A 23239-nucleotide genomic window follows, 5' to 3' on the forward strand; every position below is an offset into this window, starting at 1 on the left:
CAGAAGAAGGAAAACAAGTGGAGAAAATAGACATTTGATGTCGAGGAAGAGCGAGACATCTCACCATTTTCAGTTACGGTGACAGAGTTCGATCTCAGAACGATCTGTGGTGAACTGTGGGATAGAAAGACAGGTACATTTCGCTTGACGGTAATATGAGTCATTGTCTGTGTGTGTGTATGTGTGTGTGTGTGTGTGTGTGTGTGTGTGTGTGTGTGTGTGTGCAGTAACTCACATGGGTGAAAGGAGGCTGGAAGGGGGAGCACCCCAGCTTGTGGCAGCAGAGGGGTTGTCTGAGGAGAAAGGTTCATCATAATCATCAACACATTTTTCTTAAGAAGTATCATGAAAAGATTTGGGTACAACTTCAGTCATCACACACATACTCACATGGTGGGTGGGCCAAGCCGAATCCTGGGGTGCTTGAGTGGGGAAGAAATCAGAGCGTTGGTAGAGGTTTGTACATGCACGGATATCAACTGGTTTGTGCAAACATTCAAGCCCACTTCTGGTCATCTCGTCTGGTACACTTACACAGTGCACCGGACATATATTACAAGTGCCACACAAACTTTTGAATATTTGGTTTCATTTTAATTAACAGGCACTGAATAGTTGTTTTATGAAAAAGTGCTTACTGTTGAGTGTAATCCTCACTGTAACGCTGCTGAATGGATGCTGAGGAGTAAGAAAATTATGTTCTGTAAATGCGTTTTATTATTTCTAATTATTTACTTTTAACCCTTATTTTACCAGTTAAGCTGACTGAGAAGAACAATCTCATTTACAGCAACAACATCTACATAGAGCCCAATTTAATTCAAAACAACTTTATTGATTACAGTAACAAAGCCTTGGTATTACTAGGCAGGTTGTGTCTTCTGCAGCTAAGACAAAGGCCAGTCAACAGGATGAGTGACAGGAGGACCGCTCCACTCAACAGCAACGCATACAGCTGCATAGACACCTCCATTGCTGTCTGCAGGAATAACACAATACACAAAGTAATCCAGTCAGGTTACACTTTTGACATGACACTATTAAAAGCATTATTATGCTGTCTTCTCTGACCCAGATTAAGACTAGTCTTGGACTAAGAATCAAATTAAAATGGAGATCCTCAATTGAAAGTGATTTTTTTTTGTACTTAAGTATATTTTTTGTATCACCTCTGAATAGAAATGTGGTTGTCAGTGTTAAATCCTCATCATGTAATTTTCCTTCCTTGTGGTTTTTGATTCTCCATTTCACACATGCTGTCTCTAACTTTCTTGCTAACTATCACATTCAGAGGTTGAGTTCAGCTTACTAATTCCAGGAAATGGATTTCCTGTATTTTCAAGTTAAAGAAAATACCAGCATACTCATCACATACTGAAGGTGTAATCACACACACCACACACACACACACACACACACACCACACACACACACACACACACCACACACAACCTTTCTGTATTTCACATAATACCTAGTGCTGTGGCACATAAAACAAACTCTGTGCAAAACTGACGACACACAAAATAAGACTACCTCAAGAACAGACATGACTACAATGACACTACAGTGTGGTACCATAGGGCTGGCATTTACTCATTTGCAGAACCTTGCTCCCTCAACGTTTTAATAGGTAGTGAGTTGAACTTGAAAGGGCCCATAATTGTGACAAATGGTGGTTATTTTGTGTCACGACACTCCTCCTGGAGAGCCATGAGGAGGGTGACTTTTCTGCCAAACTCAGACTGATCTAGATTTGGTAGCGAGAGAGGAAGCGAGGAACGGCTGATTTGAAGGGCTAGCTTAGACCAAGTTAGGTGATATAGTACAGAGCTGCTGGGCCTGAGGCCTTCAGAAAACCTGGGCCCTGTACAGGTGGCCATGATGTTGAAGAACATTCAGATTCAGTCAAAGTCATTTCTAACATTGTGAATATGTCTGAATACTGAATTCATCTTGGGTTAAATCAACACTGTTGATTGTGAGTACCAGGGATGGAGTCAATTCAAGAAGTACACTGTACAATACTCTTCAATGCTTTTCACTGGGGAAAATGTGGAATTGGAATTTGGTTTACTTTCTGAATTGAAATAGAATTGACCCCCAACTCGGGTGAATACATCAACAAGTTACTTCTTCAGTTCTAGCTTATTCTCTACTAACCTAGAGGTTAAGAAACTAGGCATAAAGTAGGAGTGGAGGGAGTTCTCTTACCGGCACGTGTTGTGTAGATTCCCAACAGAGCGTTAGGTCGTAGGTCGCTGATGATCTGCCAGGTGGTCAATGAGACTGGTTCTAAACCGGAGGTCGAGTTCAGGCCGAGTTGACCCCAATCCAATCCCCAGACCAGCTCAGTCGTCAGCTACACTGAGATGCGTCATTTTGGATGCATCTGATCTACAGTATACCATACCTCTGTTGCTCAAATCCCTGTCATACCACATGCAACTCTCCCTATTTAACAGTGTTTTCCGCTCTTTCAGTTAACTGTAAGGAACCTTGACTACTGCAGCTTGACATAGGCGTCTTCCTCGATGCACCTTTCTGTCTGTACGACCTGTTCAGTCGCCTCCTACTTCCCTTCCTCCCTCCCTCCCTTACTCACTCTTCTCATCAACTCTCCTACCCCGCCGTCATCTCAACCTCCCCCAATGTGCCTTTTTTCTATCCTTCTCACAATGTTATTTCAGATCACCTCTCCCCACCACCATACCTCTGATCTCATCGCCTCCTCTCTCGGAGAGACCTAAAACGCACATTAAAATACAGGGAATGACAAGTGTTCAGTTCATGGTTCAAAAGATGTACCATCCTATAGTTCTAAATCAATATCCTATGCCTGGGTACCCCGAGGGTCTGTATTTGGACCAATGTTTATGCTGTAGCGGGAACAGCATAAGAATTGGCCAACATTCAGACCCTTGGCTATCATTTGGTCCATGCAAGTCAATAATCAGTTATTGTCAACTGCTAATTGAGCTGTCAGTAATAATGCTTTATTTTTGAGTCAGAATGTATAATCTGAACGTCAACTCAGGAATGTAGCGAGAGTATACGACAGACATGGAATGGCAAATCACGACATGTGCCTCCTATAACTTTGTGTTCCCATCAGTGTACTCATTATTATTCTCTCCAATCATTTTAGGGGAAATGTTTCCACCACTATAGATGCTCCTCTAGCAGACCGCCATCAGAAAAGCTGGTTGGCATGGCACCCACACATGTAAAATGGCTGCCGGGTGCCTATGTGGTAGCGTTGGGTACGGTGTTGCATTTAGTGTTACCATCCTGGTTTAACTGCCAGAGCCTCTGAGAAGACACTAGTTCTCAGAAGAACACAAGATGTCAAACTGTTCTGGACATACATTCATGTGGGCGCACACACACACATACCGTCTCGCAGCAGCGTTAAGATTGAATAGTATGAACTTTGCACAAGCGACCTGCTTTACCTCGCTCAACCCCCCCCCCCCCCCCCCACAAACAGGAAACCACACCAACGGAAGGAAGCCGTGAGCTCCTCTCTCACTCTCCATCAAAGAGAGAAGACTGTGTAGACAACTGAAAAAAAATAAAAGGGTAGAGGAGGAATTCCTGAATAGAGAGAGGGGCAGAGGAGAGGGAGATGTCATAGGAGAGGAGAGAGGGAAAGGTATAGAAAGGCTGAATGAGAGAGGCTACAGCTGCACTTGGTGTATTTGTGCAGCAGAGTATACAACCCTTCATTAAAGTGTGGCTATGGGCTTACAGGATCCAAGCTTCAAAGACACACATTTATCACCTCTGCAAACTGCAAAGCACTAAGTGACATCTGCGCAGATACATAGAGAAATCATTCCATGAGTCATCTCCTCAACGGTCCATTCTCATCGTTTAATGTTTCAACGAAAGTTTACATCAAATTCAAGTTAAAAACAGAACTAGTCATTTTAAGGCTTCACTTTCCAAAATAACCAATACATTTTTTTTTTTTTTTAAGAATGTAACAATCGCCTTCATTAAAAAAGGGATATACATTTTCCTTAGACAATTAAACTGTAATGGACCTGATTTGATCTCCTGGTCGTTGTGACATCAGTGACTCTGGATTTTGTGACCTCATATAAAGTACAACTGACCGCCAGGATCATTCCAGAAAAACACCAGTAATTGCTAAAATAAAAAAAGGGTCTTAAAAAACCTTAGATTATCTCCCTCCACCACATTCTAGGTAACTGAGGTACAAATCTAGTGTTATTATTATAATATACCAAACGGGTCTAAAAACAACAAGCATGATTAGGCTTAATCTGTTAAAAATGCAACATCCCACAACCGATCGGTGGGTTTGGAGTACAATGCGGCTCCCACGGTCCTGTGCCTGCCAACTCCCTTTTTTTCAGTTGGATACTGTATGTAGTATGTGGTTACACTGAGCGGACAAGCATAATATTTACAGTCTTAAGTTTGTTGAAGGGAGGACGACAGCACTGGTCGGAACGGCTTCGAAATGGGCCGGACGTAGTTATTCCGTGGCCAATCAGATCTCTGCGTTTCAGACCCAAGCAAGAAGTACAGCAGCAGTAGTTGGGATGTAGTGGTTACAACTCAATCAGAGCACTGGGGTGAAAAATATCCTGCCGGTTTTCCACGGAGGTCTCTACCGTCGACATATGGTCCCTGTGGAGTAACGGATGAGCGTCTGTCTAAGAGTGACACCCCTATCTGTGACACATCGGAACGCAAAAAAGCTTTCTGCTTCCTTCTCTCCCTCAGGTAAAGTAGCTGCCTCTCTTCTGAAGTCCTCTCTTGTGCTTTCTTCTATCCGGTCACCTCTTCCAGCCACAGAGGTTAGTCTTCCACTGATGTGGCTCTTTGACTTCCCATTTACTACTCTGCATACATTTCTCATAAGCCACTTTGTCTCATGTTGTCATGCCAACACGTGAAGCCAGTCAGAAGTGGAATATCTGGTTGGTCACTACAAAAACACCAGGAAATGATGAGTGGAAATGTTTGGCAGCTCTGACTCTGCCATGTTCCTCAGCAGATAAAGGTATTAAAAACTATATCACCTCAAACGTTACCAATAATAAATACAAGTCTCTGTATAGGGCATTGTCCAATCAAAGACCCTAATTGTAAAAACACTGCTGCGTGATTGGTCACTGAAACAGGGACCAATCAGGGTGCAGCATATTCCACAGGAGCCTCCAACGTCCCTTTAATCTCAAATTAAAACGTTGGACACTGGCACCCTCGCGGACCTGCCGCTCTTCGGTACAACAATTGGTTCATCATCTGTTAGGGACAGAAAATGCAGGACAGTACAATTAAAGCATTGTATATTGATTATCAAGATGAGCAGAATATGTGACCTGGTAGTTTCTTGTAACTGTTGCTAGCCTCTCTCTGCTAACATCACCTATGGTCTGTAGACTCGTCTCTACCGGTCTCATCTGTGGTTGCTCTCAACACTCTCTTTCACATATCTGTAGTTAGCAGGAGTAAGTGTTGGGCCAGCAGCATTGCACCCTGCATCCCACTGCAGGCTTGCCTCTGAAGCTAAGCAGGGTTGGTCCTGGTCAGTCCCTGGATGAGAGACCAGATGATGCTGGAAGTGGTGTTGGAGGGCCAGTAGGAGGCATATTTTCCTCTGGTCTAAAAAAAAAAATATCCCAATGCTCCAGGACAGTGATTGAGGACATTGCCCTGTGTAGGGTGCAGTCTTTCGGATGGGACATTAAATGCGTGTCCTGACTCTCTGTGGTCAGTAAGATCCCATGGTACTTACTGTAAGAGTAAGGGTTTAAACCCTGGTATACTGACTAAATTCCCAATCTGGCCCTTATACAATCATGGCCACCAAATCATCCCCAGCTTCCAATTGGCTCATTCATCCCCTATAACTATTCCCCAGGTCATTGCTGTAAATGAAAATGTGTTCTCAGTCAACTTACCTGGTAAAGTATGAGATTTTATTTTTTATTTTAAAAGGCTCCTCATTGAATTTCATTACTTCACATGCATTCATAGTTAGGCTGTCGTAGCTTCACCTGTTGCTAATCTGAGGCCCAGGCTCATAAACGTAGCTCCAAGTTTAGCCTCTCACCTGACGGTGTGTAGTTTGTGGCACGTTGGCGGTCCTTCTCGATGAAGAGGGCGGTGGCCAGGAAGAAAGCCCCGCCCCCCACTGCCACAAAAGAGCAGGTGAGCAGGGAGAGCTGGAGAGACCGGAACTGCCACAGGTACGAGTCAGTCTGCTTCAGAGAGTCTGACACCTGATGTGGAGGGGGGATGTCACACAGTAAATGAGGATCATACTCTTTCTTTAGACTGGTGTGTGTATCAAATGTGTAGTTATGCATACATACATACGATAATAACAATCACGAGACATACCACGCCTATGAGATAAGGACTCCCAGCATCTCCAAGCAAGTGAGAGAGAACGATCTGTAAGGCCTCAGCCGTGGCGCGACGTGTGGGGACCACCACGTACTGAGAAAGACAGAGGGAGAGTGGGGGGAGAGATAGAGGGGAGGTAGGAAATAATTAGCAAATGGTTTTTCCATATCTTATAATCAGCGCAATACAAAAGTAACCTTGAGGTTGGAAGGTCAAATATGTGCACTAAAGAGTTACATTACTTAAAATGTGGCTATTCATATGCCACTGACTTGGCATGATCTAAATTCCTCAACAGAAACCGAATCCATATTATCCAGTTAGTACACATTTTTGTTGTAGCCCCGGACAAGCACACCAGGTGAGTTTGCAAATTTGACCAGAAACATCTGTATATGGACATTGATTGAACAGGGCACAACCACCTTGCGTTTTGATAGGGGATTGGTATGTATCTGAACTCACCAGCAGGATGTCCGCTACAATGGCCCAGTTCATAGACAGGAAGGTCTCTCCCAGGAATATAAACACCTGATCACACACAAAAAAACTGTTTAGACTACCATTACCATACACTGGGGATACAAAGCCAACAGAGAGGAAAGCGTGTGTGTGAAAGACAGAGGCTGATCGGTCTTACCTACTACTTACTAAAACTGCATACTGTGTACTAATCATACTACATACTATTTACGTACTGTTCAGTAAAATCGAATGCAGATAGCAACACATGCTCCCGAGTGGCGCAGTGGCCTAAGGTACTGCATCTCAGTTCTAGAGAACATCACTACAGACCCTGGTTCGATCCTGGACTGTATCACAACCAGCCGTGATCGGGAGTCCCATAGGGCGGCGCACAATTGGCCCAGCGTCATCCGGGTTAGGGGAGGGTTTGGTGGGTTAGGCAGTCATTGTAAAATAAGAATTTGTTCTTAAACGACTAGCCTAGTTAAATAAAAAAAACATAACATACTAGACTCAGCCATACTGAGAATGAGTCATCTAATGTGCAATTGCGTTGACTCCTGCCATTTGTTTATTTTGGTACAGCGTGTCACTATATCTGAGTATCAGCTGTTGTCAAACAAGCGCTTCTCTTCCTCAATATTGTGCAAAATTTCACGTACTATCTTCACACACGATCATTTCCATGTAAAAGGACCAACGTGAAGTCACTAGAAACATATCAAATTGGGTGTTAAAATGAAAGCTAGTCTGAGAAAGCAAGGCATATATACACTGAGCATAAATATAAAACGCAACATGGAAAGTGCTGGTCCCATGTTTCATAAGCTGAAATAAAAAGATCCCAGAAATGTTCCATACACACAAAATGCTTATTTCGCTCAAATTTGGTACACAAATGTGTTTACACACCTGCTAATGAGCATTTCTCCTTTGCCAAGACCTGACAGGTGTGGCATATGAATATGCTGATTAAACAGCATGATCATTACACAGGAGCACCTTGTACTGGGGACAATAAAATGCAACTAAAATGTGCAGTTGTCACACAATGACACATATGTCCCAAGTTGAGGGAGCATGCAATTGGCATGCTGACTGCAGGAATGTCCACCAGAGGTGTTGCCAGATAATTAAAATGTTAATTTCTCTACCATAAGCCGCCTCCAACATCATTTTAAAGAATTTGGCAGTAAGTCCAACCGGCCTCACAACCACAGACCACGTGTAACCATGCCAGCCCAGGACCTCGACATCCAGCTTCTTCACCTGCGTGATCATCAGACCAGCCACTCGGACAGCTGATGAAACTGTGGGTTTGCCCAAATGAAGAATTTCTTCACAAACTGTCAGAAACCGCCTCAGGGAAGCTCATCTGCGTGCTCGTTGTCCTCCCCAGGGTTTTTACCTGACTGCAGTTCGGCGTCGTAACAAACTCCAGTGGGCAAATGCTCACCTTCAATGGCCACTGGCACCCTGCTAGTGTGCTCTTCACAGATTAATCCCAGTTTCAACTGTACCGGGCAGATGGCAGACAGTGTGTATCAGTGGCGGTCAGTGCCATTTAAGATGAGGATGATTCTTTTTTTAATGACCATGGCCTTATTTCTATTATTACCCTCTCACCTTCTCCCTTCACTTGTGGACTTCAGTGCACAACACTTCAGCTAACATAGCATCCCTCTCTGAATAGGCTTAGCTAGCTGCATTCACAGAAGTAACAAGTAAAAAGGTAAACCTAACAATGTGTTTTTACATTATTTTCTTTTATACCAAATTGGTAACATAATTTCTGCAATTGAGTTGGCTACAATGGGAAACCATAGTAGTCACAAACCACAGTTGTGTTCACAAGTTTGGACAGGACAGTAGAGTAAGAAGTAGAGTCTAGTTCAGTACTGTAGAGTTCAGTATAGTATACAGTAGAGCACACAAGTTGAGTACACTAATGTACTGAACTATCTGCACTCTACTGAGCTCTACTGTGCTGTACTCTCCAAACTTGTGAAACATAGACGTCTATGACTGGTTCAGATTTGGTGTGGTCTGGACCAACCAAATTTGGTCTTGTTTGGGGGCAGAGCTCATTAAAATAATATCCAGTGTGTGTAGAATCATACCCAAATATGCAAGAGAGAACATTGCATATTTTAACCTTTGTGTACCCATTTAGGATAAATCACCATGAAGAGAATTTCTTTAGTACAGATCAGGGACCCATGATGAAATTCCATTACCGGGTGTAAATCCACTTCACTTACTGTAGTTCAATAACCAAAATAGATTTATGTCATAGCTGACACCCCATTCTTTCCGCAGTCATCGTTGAATCTTAATTCGGAGCATATATTTAAGAGTTTTTGGAAAACGTGAATTCATTAAAACAACGGAGGCAGATTTTTGCCTCTGCACCATTCTTACAATGAATGTGTTTTTGTAAAAATGTCTGTGTAAATTGTTAAAAGTAGTCCTTCTGCATAGATTTGTATGGTTTGTTAAACTTTGAAATCAGTGGTCTCAGTTCAGCTCCATTACCGTGGAATTGTCCATACCCAAAATGCCTACTATTTAGAATGCAAGTATTCGGACACGGCCACACAGAGCGAGAGATAGTTGTTGGCTTACGTAGGTGGCAATGGGGCTGGCCCGAGCGAAGACGATGGCGAGGTAGAGGAAGGGCGCTGAGAGCAGGAGTCCTAGAGCACAAACCAGGGGGTCAGCCCTCGGCGTCCTCAACCTCAGTCTCCTACTGACCTCTGCACCACTGGCCACACCCAGGATCCCCGACACAACTGTGATGATGCCAAAGTACAGGCTGGGGAGAGAAGGAGTGAGAAGGGTTTATAACATTTAATTCAATAGGAAACATTTGTTTACCCTTGCCGACTCATCTGTGTGGTTTTTGATTGACAATTAAGTATTTCCTGATAAACTGGATTCCTTTGATAGCAAAAGTTTGATGTCTATTCTCTACTGCTGCTCTCTCGTCACTGACTCGTACTGTCATCCCAAGCCGTTGCAGTTATCAGGAGTCGAGTGTAGTAGTGGCAACAATGTTGTGATGATTCAATCTTATCCTGTGATTACAGAGGAGTCTGATGATCCCTGAACATTCTGACTGATTATGAAGTGTCTTTGTTCAGCACGTAGTTCCTGTGTGTGATACCTGTCGGACGTTTATGTGTCACCTGTTGGATGTCGGTGTGAGTTTGAGGTGTGAGCCTGTGTGTTACCTGTCGGAGGTGTCACAGGGCCCCTTAACGCAGGGGGGCCTTTCTCCGGTGAAGACAGCAGCTCTGAAGAGGAAGGCCGGGGCCCAGAGTGCCAAGGAGCCAGTCACAAAGGCCACTGCTGTGAAGCCAAACGTAGACAACACAAAGCTGGGGCTGCACACATAGACACAAACAAAGATATTGGTTTGATAACTCTTCTATAGAACCAAAGATACATTATAATTGTGCAATGAATACAGAGCTATAGAGATATGGTCAAAACATAGTGGACTATTATAGGGAACATGGGTGTCATTTCAGACTCAACTCCAGTCAAAAGTAGTGCACAATATAGAAAATAGGATGTGATATGATACTCAGCTCTGGTCAAAAGTAGTGCTCTACACAGGGATATCATTTGACACTGGGCTTGTGATGGTGGACATACTTTCTGCAAAGGGCCTTCATGTCACCCAGCCAGCTGGTCCTTTGGAGGGTGTGCTCCGGTCGGGCCTCGATAGCACCCCTCTTTGGCTCTTTCACCATGAACAGCAGCAACACCACCGCTACCAGTCCTAACACAGGAGTCACCTAAGGAGAAAAAAACACAATTTTAAATGGCATAATTGATGTTTCTGATACGGACAGATAAAAATTCAATGTGTCCATGTTTTAGTTCTAAGTAAGAGTCAGATGACCAGCTGGCTGGGTGACATGCTTTTATGCATTATTCCCTTTATGGTTTAGAGTGCATGTATTTTGAGAAACGTGTGCGTTGAGAAGTATGTATAACATCCAACAGCTCAGGGGATTTCATAACTCACCCGCAGGGCCCAATGCCAGTCCCCTGCTATGTCATCAACCTTTGACCCCACGATGTAGCCCAGACCACTGTGAAGGAAGGACAATGGAACAAACATTCACCACAGGGTCAATTGGCTCCTATTCTTAACACATAATCCAAGACAGATAACAAAGATGGACAAATGTATACATTATTAGGTGTGAATGTTCTATGACCACACCTGCCCACTGGAATGGCGAAATAGAAGACAGAGAGCATCTGCGTCCTCCTCTCCTTGACGTACAGGTCAGCGATGATGGTTGGGGCGATAGTGGAATAACTGGCCTCTCCAACCCCCACGAGGCCACGTGTCAACAACAGGAGCCAGAAATACTGACAGGATGAATGGTGGAGAGAGGGGGAAGAAAAGAACATGCCTTCAGATTAAGATTTAACTTTCATTTAAAATCAGGGGAGCCCATTGAGACCAGGTTCTCATTTTTTATAACTAAAAATACACACACACACACACACACACACACACACACACAGCATCATCGGACTGAGCTTGTTGTCAATGCAGGCTATCTCAACGCTGTGCATTACAGGGAAGACATCCTCCTCCCTCATGTGGTACCCTTCCTGCAGGCTCATCCTGACATGACCCTCCAGCATGACAATGCCACTAGCCATACTGCTCGTTCTGTGCGTGATTTCCAAGACAGGAATGTCAGTGTTCTACCATGGCCAGCGAAAAGCCCGGATCTCAATCCCCTTGAGCACGTCTGTGACCTGTTGAATCGGAGCGTGAGGGCTAGGGCCATTCCCCCCAGAAACGTCAGAGAACTTGCAGGTGGCTTGGTGGAAGAGTGGGGTAACATCTCACAGCAAGAACTGGCAAATCTGGTGCAGTCCATGAGGAGGATATGCACTGCAGTAGTTAATGCAGCTGGTGGCCACACCAGATACTGACTGGTACTTTTGATTTTGATCCCCCCTTTGTTCAGGGACACATTATACAATTTCTGTTAGTCACATGTCTGTGGAACTTGGTCAGTTTATGGCTCAGTTGTTGAATCTTATGTTCATACAAATATTTACACGCAGTTAACAGTGAGAGGACGTTTTTGTTGTTGTTGCTGAGTATATATTTTTTTTAAATAATGAAAAACTGCAGGTTAATACACCCCTTTTCTCCCCAACTCCTTGATATCCAATTACGATCTTGTCTCATTGCTGCAACTCCCCAACAGGCTCGGGAGAGGCGAAGGTCGAGTAATGCGTCCTCCGAAACACGACCTGCCAAACCGCGCTCCTTAACACCCAAACCGCGCTCCGTAACACCCAAACCGCTTAACCCGGAAGCCAGCCGCACCAATGTGTCACAGGAAACACCATTCAACTGACTACCAGCGTCAGCCTGCAGGCGCCCGGCCCGCCACAAGGAGTCGCTAGAGCGTCATGAGCCAAGTAAAGCCCCCCAGGCCAAATCCTCCCCCAACCCGGAGGACGCTGGGCCAATTGTGCTCCGCCCTACGGGACTCGCGGTCACGGCCGGTTGTGACACAGCTTGGGATCGAACCCGTGTCTGTAGTGACGCCTTAACCACTGCAATGCAGTGTCTTAGACCGCTGCGCCACTCGGGAGGCCCACCTTTTTACAGTTCATAATAAAAACTAAAAAATTAACAAATTCAACACAGACTCCTAAACTGCCACCAGGGAATCAAGATGCAGGGAGTTCTGCAGATTATAAAAAAAAAAAAATGGGCGGCATTAAAACTGAAGGCGAATTTACCTAATTCAGTGGACGTCTCACGTAGACGTCTCACGTCTCTTCACACATGGAGACAGACAGACACAGAAGGTTTAGGAGTTGTCACACATATTTACAGTCCGTTGTCAATTCATATACACTGTCTGAGAACCAGGACTTGGACCTAGAGGTCTTCACATATCCAAAAAGTTGGATCGGTTCCGAAATGGATCCATGGCTCTCCCACCCAACTCGATAAGCACACAATTATTTTCCAAAAAACAGAGACCGTTCCGAATTAACACAAGGTCAGTGGGACCAATTCTGAAAAGTACTGTGGAAAGCAGACTCAAACAGACCTGTGCTGGTTCGGATCCAAGAGACCCGTTCAGATCCGAGAGAAAGAAACCAACTGGGCGCTGCCAGCACCATCAATAAACAAGCGATATTGGCCAAATTATCCACAGTTACGTGTCCTTAAAAACTGCCTATAACAAATGACAAAAAAAAGATTTGTGTTTCGACGTGGAGCATATTCCCAACTTTATAGTTCCTAAAACAATAGTCGTCAGAAATTAGGAGAGATTTTTAATTATAGAAGAATGGAGTAACCTTTTCAACGCTAGTTAAGGATACTATAGTTATCACGTTTCACATTAACTACAAAAAAGATAAGTGTTTTATTTTAATTCTGGAGCTGCTCTCCAAAAAAATTAATTAAAAAAAGCAACAATATAAACCGTAACTTTCTGGGGATTCAAAACGGTTTTATTTTGCTTCTCAGAACAGTGGATCGGAACCCCAAAAAGAATGGTTCTGTTCAGAACTAATAATTTTGGTTCCAACCCCTGCTGAAAACGATAGTTAGGAAGTGTCACTCACTTCTCTGGCCATGTAGGAGCTGGCAAGCGTCACCACGGACCAGAAGCCGATGCCCACACTCATGATCACCTTCCTGTTGTACCGGTCGCCCAGGTAACCAAAGACAGGAGCCAGGAACATGTAGCTGCAGATGAAGACTGTTTGGAGCAGGCCTGACTTCCCATCATTGATCCCAAAGTACTGCTCAATGTCGGGCAGAACACCTAAACAAGACAGAGACAGACAGACCTGTTATATGAAATATGGGAAATTACTTATTGGGGTTATGATAGTCTAATCCAACATTCTTTTTAAGAGTTGCCTATGCTTCCGTAGCAAACAGATCGATGATTGTTCTTTTTGTGAAATTATTATAATATATAACTCTTAAAAAAGGTCCTGCACGGTCAAAATCATGTTTTTCATAAAATGTGATGATATTTGGATGAAACCAGAACAAAGTAGGATGACCAAATTAGGAAAAATTACTGTTGCTTTTACATTGATAAAGTTTGATCAGAAAGTTAATCACATAAAGCCTTATTTTAATACACCATGGTAAAATCTTATTATCTTACCCATTTTAAAATACGTACAGAAGGCGTGTTGGCATAGGTGTGTGGTTTAGATTCGTACAAGTAAACTAGCACCAAAATTTGACTTCAGTGTGTCAGCAAATATAATTAGAGGCTAGCTAAGTCTTCAGCCAGCAAGGAACAAAAGAGGGAAGGGCTGCCCAAAACTCTGACAGATGTCATTATATCGAGACACATTCCAATTGGAAGATCCATACAAATTTCTGGACATCATTGATAGTCATGATATATTAACATTGTTTGACAGTCAATATACATGTATTTAATTAAATGTAGTCAGACCTCACCCTTTAAAGTTTCAACTGAAATTGTCCAAGATGAATTGGCTAGCAACAGTTGAAGTCAGAAGTTTACATAGAGCTTAGCCAAATACATTTAAACTTATTTTCACAATTCCTGATATTTAATCCTAGTAAAAATGCCCTGTCTTAGGTCAGTTAGGATCACCGCTTTCTTTTAAGAATGTGACATGTCAGAAGAATAGTAGTGACTTATTTCAGCTTTTATTTCTTTCATCACATTCCCAGTGAGTCAGAAGTATTAGTATGTGGTAGCATTGCCTTTAAATTGTTTAACTTGGGTCAAACATTTCAGGTAGCCTTCCACAATAAGTCGGGTGAATTTTGGCCATTCCTCCTGACAGAGCTGGTGTAACTGAGTCAGGTTTGTAGGCCTCCTTGCTCGCACATGCTTTTTCAGTTCTGCCCACAAATTTTCTATAGGATTGAGGTAAGGGCTTTGTGATGGCCACTCCAATACCTTGACTTTGTTGTCCTTAAGCCATTTTGCCACAACTTTGGAAGTATGCTTGGGGTCATTGTCCATTTGGAAGACCCACTTGAGACCAAGCTTTAACTTCCTGACTGATGTCTTGAGATGTTGCTTCAATATATCCACTTAATGTTCCTTCCTGATGATGCCATCCATTTGTGAAGTGCACCAGTCCCTCCGGCAGCAAAGCACCCACACAACATGATGCTGCCACCCCCGTGCTTCACGGTTGCGATAGTGTTCTTCAGCTTGCAAGCCTCCCCCTTTATCTCCAAATATAACGATGGTCATTATGGCCAAACAGTTCTATTTTTGTTTCATCAGACCAGAGGACATTTCTCCAAAAAGTACGATCTTCGTCCCCATATGCAGTTGCAAACCGTAGTCTGGCTTTTTTTAATGGCGATTTTGGAGCAGTGGCTTCTTCCTTGCTGAGCGGCCTTTCAGGTTACACCGACATAGGACTCATTTTACTGTGGATATACAGTGAGGGAAAAAAGTATTTGATCCCCTGCTGATTTTGTACATTTGCCCACTGACAAAGAAATAATCAGTCTATAATTTTAATGGTAGGTTTATTTGAACAGTGAGAAAGAGAATAACAACAAAAGAATCCAGAAAAACGCATGTCAAAAATGTTATAAATTGATTTGCATTTTAATGAGGGAAATAAGTATTTCACCCCTCTGCAAAACATGACTTAGTACTTGGTGGCAAAACCCTTGTTGGCAATCAGAGGTCAGACGTTTCTTGTAGTTGGCCACCAGGTTTGCACACATCTCAGGAGGGATTTTGTCCCACTCCTCTTTGCAGATCTTCTCCAAGTCATTAAGGTTGAGGCTGACGTTTGGCAACTCGAACCTTCAGCTCCCTCCACAGATTTTCTATGGGATTAAGGTCTCTCCAGGACCTTAATGTGCTTCTTCTTGAGCCACTCCTTTGTTGCCTTGGCCGTGTGTTTTGGGTCATTGTCATGCTGGAATAACCATCCACGACCCATTTTCAATGCCCTGGCTGAGGGAAGGAGGTTCTCACCCAAGATTTGACGGTACATGGCCCCATCCATCGTCCCTTTGATGCGGTGAAGTTGTCCTGTCCCCTTAGCAGAAAAACACCCCCAAAGCATGTTTCCACCTCCATGTTTGACGGTGGGGATGGTATTCTTGGGGGTCATAGGCAGCATTCCTCCTCCAAACACGGCAAGTTGAGTTGATGCCAAAGAGCTCCATTTTGGTCTCATCTGACCACAACACTTTCACCAGTTGTCCTCTGAATCATTCAGATGTTCATTGGCAAACTTCAGACGGCATGTATATGTGCTTTCTTGAGCAGGGGGACCTTTCAGTCCTTCACGGCGTAGTGTGTTACCAATTGTTTTCTTGGTGACTATGGTCCCAGCTGCCTTGAGATCATTGACAAGATCCTCCTGTGTAGTTCTGGGCTGATTCCTCACCGTTCTCATGATCATTGCAACTCCACGAGGTGAGATCTTGCATGGAGCCCCAGGCAGAGGGATATTGACAGTTCTTTTGTGTTTCTTCCATTTGCGAATAATCACACCAACTGTTGTCACCTTCTCACCAAGCTGCTTGGCGATGGTCTTGTAGCCCATTCCAGCCTTGTGAAGGTCTACAATCTTGTCCCTGACATCCTTGGAGAGCTCTTTGGTCTTGGCCATGGTGGAGAGTTTGGAATCTGATTGATTGATTGCTTCTGTGTACAGGTGTCTTTTATAAAGGTAACATGCTGAGATTAGGAGCACTCCCTTTAAGAGTGTGCTCCTAATCTCAGCTCGTTACCTGTATAAAAGACACCTGGGAGCCAGAAATCTTTCTGATTGAGAGGGGGTCAAATACTTATTTCCCTCATTAAAATGCAAATCAATTTATAACATTTTTGACATGCGTTTTTCTGGATTTTTTGTTGTTGTTATTCTGGTCTCTCACTGTTCAAATAAACCTACCATTAAAATTATAGACTGATCATTTCTTTGTCAGTGGGCAAATGTACAAAATCAGCAGGGGATCAAATACTTTTTCCCCTCACTGTAGATGCTTGAGGAAGCAGGTACAAAAGTACCTTCACAAGGTCCTTTGCTGTTGTTCTGGGATTGATTTGCACTTTTCGCACCAAAGTATGACGGCTGCATGGTCCCATGGTGTTTATACTTGTGTACTATTGTTTGTACAGATGAACGTGGTACCTTCAGGCGTTTGAAAATTGCTCCCAAGGATGAACCAGACTTGTGGAGGTCTACAATTTTCTTTCTGGGGTCTTGCCTGACTTCTTTTGATTTTCCCATGATGTCAAGCAAAGAGGCACTGAGTTTGAAGGTAGGCCTTGAAATACATCCACAGGTACACCTCCAATTGACTCAAATGATGTCAATTAGCCTATCAGAAGCTTCTAAAGCCATGACATCATTTTCTGGAATTTTCCAAGCTGTTTAAAGGCACAGTCAACTTAGTGTATGTAAACTTCTGACCCACTAGAATTGTGATGCAGTGAATTATAAGCGAAATAATCTGTCTGTTGTTGAATTGTTGGAAAAATTACTTGTGTCATGCCCAAAGTAGATGTCCTAACCAACTTGCCAAAACTATAGTTTGTTAACAAGAAATTTGTGGAGTGGTTGAAAAATAAGTTTTAATGACTCCAACCTAAGTGTATGTAAACTTCAGACTAACTGTAGCTTTATAAACAGTGCTGACAATTCCATTTGGGCTAGCTAGATAAATTATATAGCCAACATTTTGTCTATATTGATGAGGTTACAATAACCAAAGAGTTGAATAAACAAATAATTTGTGAATTTTATTTCACCTTTATTTAACCAGGTAGGGCAGTTGAGAACAAGTTCTCATTTATAACTGCAACCTGGCCAAGATGAAGCAAAGCAGTGTGACAAAAACAACACAGAATTACACATGGGATAAACAAATGTACAGTCAATAACACAATAGAAAAATCTATGTACAGTGTGTGCAATATGTAGTAAGATTAGGGAGGTAAGGCAATAAATAGGCCATAGTGGTGAAATAATTACTATTTAGCATTAACACTGGAGAGATAGATGTGCAAGTAGAGATACTGAGGTGCAAAAGAGCAACACCAAAAAAAGAACAATATGGGGATGAGGTAGTTGGGTGGGCTATTTACAGATGGGCTGTGTACAGGTGCAGTGATCGGTAAGCTGCTCTGACAGCTGATGCTTAAAGTTAGTGAGGGAGATATAAGTCTCCAGCTTCAGTGATTTTTCCAATTTGTTCCAGTCATTGGCAGCTGAGAACTGGAAGGAAAGGCAGCCAAAGTAGGTGTTGGCTTTGGGGATGACAAGTGAAATATACCTGCTGGAGCTCGTGCTACGGGTGAGTGTTGCTATGGTGACCAGTGAGCTGAGATAAGGCGGGGCTTTACCGAGCAAAGACTTATCGATGACCTGGAGCCAGTGGGTTTGGCGACAAATATGTAGCGAGGGCTAGCCAACGAGAGCATACATGTCGCAGCGGTGGGTAGTATATGGGGCTTTGGTGACAAAACGGATGGCACTGTGATAGACTACATCCAATTTCAATCCATGATGTATGACAGGATTGGATGTTGTATGCAATTTCAATGTTGTCTGAGTTGCTTTGTGTATCAGCAAATTTGTTTGAGATAATCTCCCTGCAACACTGCTTGACATAGGTATTTTCAAATGAACCGCCAGTCAAGGTGAACCGCCCACTCAATCTTTTCAGACTTCCTGGTAGTTTGACATGAGAGAAAAAAAAAAAAATACTTAAATTATTATAAAAAATAAAAATTCTAAAAATCGGGAAAAAATATCATGGGTGATGTTTAAGTCACGCATAAGGCTATTTTACATGGGTATCAGAATGACCTTTAAAGGTGAGGATCAATATCTAAACACTTGTATATGTAGCGTTTAGATAAATGTTAGGTTTAAAGAAATGTTAGGTGAGCATTGGGTTTGGTACAATTTGGTGTAACGTTACATTGTCCATACCAGCCACGGTGAATCTGTCCATGTAGTTGAGCAGGTTGATGAAACACAGGACGATAACAGTGAACACCGATCTCATGCTGGACACGCCGCTGGCTGGCTCTTCCACTTCCCGGCGCTGGCTAGGCCCCGCACCAGGCTCTTCTGAGCCTTCCGCCTCGCTGTCATCAGAGAAGAAGGGCGTGGTGTCAGAAGTGGGGTCAGCTAGAGACATCACAGCTGCTGGAGAGAACAAGGAAAGAAAACTGAATGATGAGAAGGCCATTTTGGGTCAACACAGTAGGCACCTTGAGTTAAATTGAACTCACGTGCAAAGAGTTCTCTGGCAGAAACAAAGGAGGGAAAACAAAAAGGAAAAAGTCAAAAGGAAAAATACCTAAATGAATGGCAGAGACGCACAAAGGTCCAAATGCATTTCAAACGTGTGTCATTGGAAAACCAAAGCAAACTTGAGTGGTTTGGTTGTGTTATTCAGCTGAAGGGAAAGTAATGTAATTTAGAGCCAGGGGAACAAGACAGTCAAATATAATGTGGGAGAAGGGGGCAGTATAGGGGAAGTATAGCAATGCAGTCTTGTGATGTATGCTAACGAAACTAGCTTACTGTCATGTGAGCATGGACAGCACATGTCAATGTGTGTGTGTGCGCAGAGTGTTAAGACAGTGTGTGTGCATTTGTATCAGCAAGAATGGAGGCTGTTTAGAAAGAGTATGTGAGGAAACTCAGGTAATGAAAAATACCATAGAGAGAATGACGATTTAGGGCTTGAGTATGGTTTCCAATTTCCTGAAGTGTTTTTCTAGGTGGTCACCAGACAAGGGTCAATTTGTGCTGACAGACAGGCTAATACACGAACATCCTCTTGAAACAAAAAACTAAACTGTTCATAATTAACCACAAAACTATGTCTAGAATAGAGGGTTAAAAATGCTTCATCTGTTTACAGATCGCTAAATAAAATCCCAATGTGATTCTGATCGATACTTGAACTTAGCAAGTTATCTAGTTTGAGCAGGGTTCCATTGACGTCTTTGTAAGCTTGCAGAAGTAGACATTATGTAGTTACCAGTTAGCTGGCTACGTTACGTGACTGCTGGACACCGAGGTAAAGACAGTTTCAAGCTGGATATTCGACAGATATTCGCGCTTTCAAACCTCAATAGCTTTCAAACCACTTGAGCCACAGACCCCAAATAAGTGTCATGATGTTGGAAAAGTTGCGCACTACAATGCACAGGTATTATTTTCACGATTTGGAGATTAATTCGTATTTCAAAGCTAATAAACATATGGAAATGTGAGCAGCATTTTGTATTCCTAGTTTAATTAGTTAAGGAGCATAATCAAAGTACAAACTTTTTTTTTACATTCAAATTCCAATAGCTCCTTGGTAATGTGACCTACTGACCTCAAACTAATTTCAGAATGTCCATGGTATAAGGGCACAAGGCGAGACCCAAATGCAGACACAGAAGGCAGATGGTTGAGCTCCGATATTTATTATAACAAAGGGAGTAGGTAAAGGCAGGTCGGGGACAGGCGAGAGTTCATAAACCAGGTCAGAGTCCAAACAGTACCAGGCGATAGGCAGTCTCAAGGTCAGGTCAGGCAGAGGTCAGAAACCAGATCAGAGTCCAAAACAGTACAAGGGGATAGGCAGGCTGGTAGAACGGTCAGGCAGGCGGGTTCGGAGCCAGGACAGCCAAGGGTCGAAACCAGGACGACTAGAAACAAACAGACTGGGAAAAGTAGAAGCAAGGAAAAAAACGCTGGTTGACTTGGCAAAACAAGACGAACTGGCACAGAGACAGGAAACACAGGGATATATACACCGGGGATAATAAGCAACACCTGGAGGGGGTGGAGACAAATGCGCCCTGGAATGGGTTCGCCCCGAGAGAGGGGCCCAAGCCCTGGAAAGCATTGCGGCTTCGGCGGCGAGCTCTCCCTGGCCCTTTAAAATCTGGGGGAGAGGGTGTAAATCTCACGCCGGGCCGTACCCATATCCGCAGCAGGTCTCCAAGGTGAACAGCCTCTGGCATGTTATAACAATGTAGGTAAGGGAAGTTGGCAAAAAAGATCCGTAACTTCAGGATAAGGATTGGCTCGAAGGGCTGGGTCAGTCAGGCTGGGGTGCGAAGCGGGGCTGGGCTCAAGCCGCGTCTAGGGGAGCAGTCATTCCGTCGCCTCCTCTCGCCACCATTGGAAGTTCATTGTGCGGCCCATCTCGCGGTCTCTTGTGTGTGGTCTCGCAAGCGGCTGCGTGCGGGGGTTCGTTGGGGTGGTGTCCATCGGCGGGCCGAAGGCAGACCGGTGGGGGGGTTGGGTCCGGTGGTTGGCGGTGGCAACTCTGGACGTGCGCCAGGCCCTTTTCACGAATCTCCCCAGCTACGGCGCTCACCGGCCCCACACATTGTAGGTGGGGAGGTCTCCTCTACGCCCACTAGACTTGAGGCGGAGACTAAACCCATTGGCCCCGCTGTGATAGGGCATTGCATGGATCTGGCTCATGCCCTATGAAGTGGGGAGAGGTATCTCAAGCTTGTCTGGGGAGGGAGGCCTACATCTGATGTGGGTAGTACCATCCACGCCCATTGATTTGCTGCGGAACCATAAAACGGACGGAAGAAGCCTAGGTTCAAAGGAGCGTACCCACCTGTTGCACTCGCACTCAAATCACCCGTGGGGTGACTGTGACCCTCATGTCAAAGTGAGGAATATCGATGAAGCGCTGGTAAAGGTGGTTCCGATGGTTCTGTCCCAGAGGGCTGACTGTGCAAGCAAATGATTGAAAGGGGATGATTATTTTCTGTTGCTTCTTCCGACACCCAGTTGATGGTGCCGCTAGATACTGCGAGGAGTATTTGGTTCTCAAGCCTATAAGTATTGCGCTGGCATTTGATGTCGATTGGGTGTAACAAAACAGTTAAAGTCCACAGAAGGTTAGTAGCGGCAACTGATGTCCAGTTTGTAAGACACTGGGCATTACTCAGGGACTGGGGGCAGCACTCAGGCTGTGGAGGTTGGGGACTTAGTCTCTTAGCTGATAAAAGCAGGCAGGTCTCCAGGTGCACAGAGCTTGTTTCAGGTTACCAGGTGCACAAGGAGGCCTCCATCAAGGCAGGACACTTCGAGTCCAAGCAGGGGCAGCCAGGCTCGGGGGCTGGGGGCAGCACCCGGGTCATGTAGGTTGGAGTGGGGACTTCGTCTGTGAGCAGAAAAAAAGCGGGCGGGTCACCAGGAGCACAGAGCCTGTTACGGGTTACCAGGTGCACGTGGTTCCTGGCAGTGGGACTACAGAGTAGACGTTTTAGTAATTCCAGGGAGTAAGCTATACTCTAAGGCCAAGGGAGAGGGCTGTTGACCGAGTAGGTGTGGAGGCCTGGAGGTCTGTAGTTCCAGGGAGTAAACTATACACTCTCAGGCCCAGGGAGAAGGCAGGCAGGCGGGCAGGGAGTGTAGACCTAGAGGCCAGGAGTCAGAGGTCACCAAGTCAATGGGGGCCTGCCTGGAGGTCAGGAAGACCCCAGAGAGAAGGCCCAAGTGAATAGGTGTGTGAGTGACACTGTCCTTCAGGGGAGCAGAGCAGGCAAATTAATGTAAAATCGTGTGAGTTGAAAATGGACCAACCTCAAGGGTGTGCAATCTGTAGGCCCACTGAGTGTACATTCAGAACCTTGTTTGAAGTCAGTAGGTCACATGACCAAGGAGCTATGGATAATTGAAAGTTTGAAAAATCAAGTAAAAACATGTGAGATGAAAATGGACAAACTAAAGGATGTGCAATGTCTAAGCTCACTGACTGTACATTCCAAACCTTGTTTGAAGTCAGTCGGTCACATGACCAAGGAGCATTTTTTTAACATTTATTTTACCTTTAATTAACCAGGTAGGCTAGTTGAGAACAAGTTCTCATTTACAACTGCGACCTGGCCAAGAAAGCACAGCAGTGCGACACAAACAACAACACAAAGTTACACATGGAATAAATAAACATAGTCAATAATACAATATTGAAATTAGAAAGATTAAAAATGTAATGTAAAAACATGTGAGATGAAAATGGACAAACTAAAGGGAGTGCAATATAGAAGTGTAGTCAGTGGACATTATGAATCTTGTTTTGAGGTCAGTAGGTCACATGATCAAGGAGCTATTGAAATTAGAAACATTGAAAAACATTGAAAATTAATGTATAATTGCATGAGATGAAAATGGACAAACTAAAGGGTGTGCAATGTGTAGGCCCGCTGAGTGTACATTCTGAACTTTGTTTGAAGTCAGTAGGTCACATGAACTATTGAAGTTCAAAAACTGAAGTTCAAAAAACTATTGAAATTCAAAAATGTAAATAAATAATTGAAAATAGTGCGAGATGTAAATCGACAAAAAAAGTGTG

General features: G+C 43.9%; 1 protein-coding gene across 4 annotated transcripts in view; it reads right to left on the reverse strand.

Moving 5' to 3' along the window:
• LOC106583937 (protein spinster homolog 1) overlaps positions 1-23239 on the reverse strand; it is a 51685-nt gene that overhangs the window by 27641 nt on the left and 805 nt on the right. Inside the window, exons 1-15 of one of the 4 annotated variants that reach the window (XM_045706339.2) lie at positions 20418-20593; positions 18844-19062; positions 13489-13691; positions 11093-11244; positions 10892-10958; positions 10516-10658; positions 10089-10241; positions 9481-9670; positions 6856-6921; positions 6385-6483; positions 6095-6263; positions 639-678; positions 391-422; positions 236-293; positions 65-114 (exon numbers count right to left, since the gene is read on the reverse strand). In XM_045706339.2, coding sequence (XP_045562295.2) covers positions 65-114; positions 236-293; positions 391-422; positions 639-678; positions 6095-6263; positions 6385-6483; positions 6856-6921; positions 9481-9670; positions 10089-10241; positions 10516-10658; positions 10892-10958; positions 11093-11244; positions 13489-13691; positions 18844-19054 — 1633 coding nt within the window. In that variant the 5' untranslated portion in view covers positions 19055-19062; positions 20418-20593. Of the gene's footprint in view, positions 1-64; positions 115-235; positions 294-390; positions 423-638; positions 679-3857; positions 5284-6094; positions 6264-6384; positions 6484-6855; positions 6922-9480; positions 9671-10088; positions 10242-10515; positions 10659-10891; positions 10959-11092; positions 11245-13488; positions 13692-18843; positions 19063-20417; positions 20594-23239 lie in introns of those variants that run through there. The other 3 variants (XM_014168627.3, XM_014168626.3, XM_014168628.3) reach the window with 3 other exon arrangements.

Source organism: Salmo salar, chromosome 23 (genome assembly GCF_965601325.2).
Source record: "Salmo salar chromosome 23, fSalSal1, whole genome shotgun sequence".
Classification (NCBI taxonomy): domain Eukaryota; kingdom Metazoa; phylum Chordata; class Actinopteri; order Salmoniformes; family Salmonidae; genus Salmo; species Salmo salar.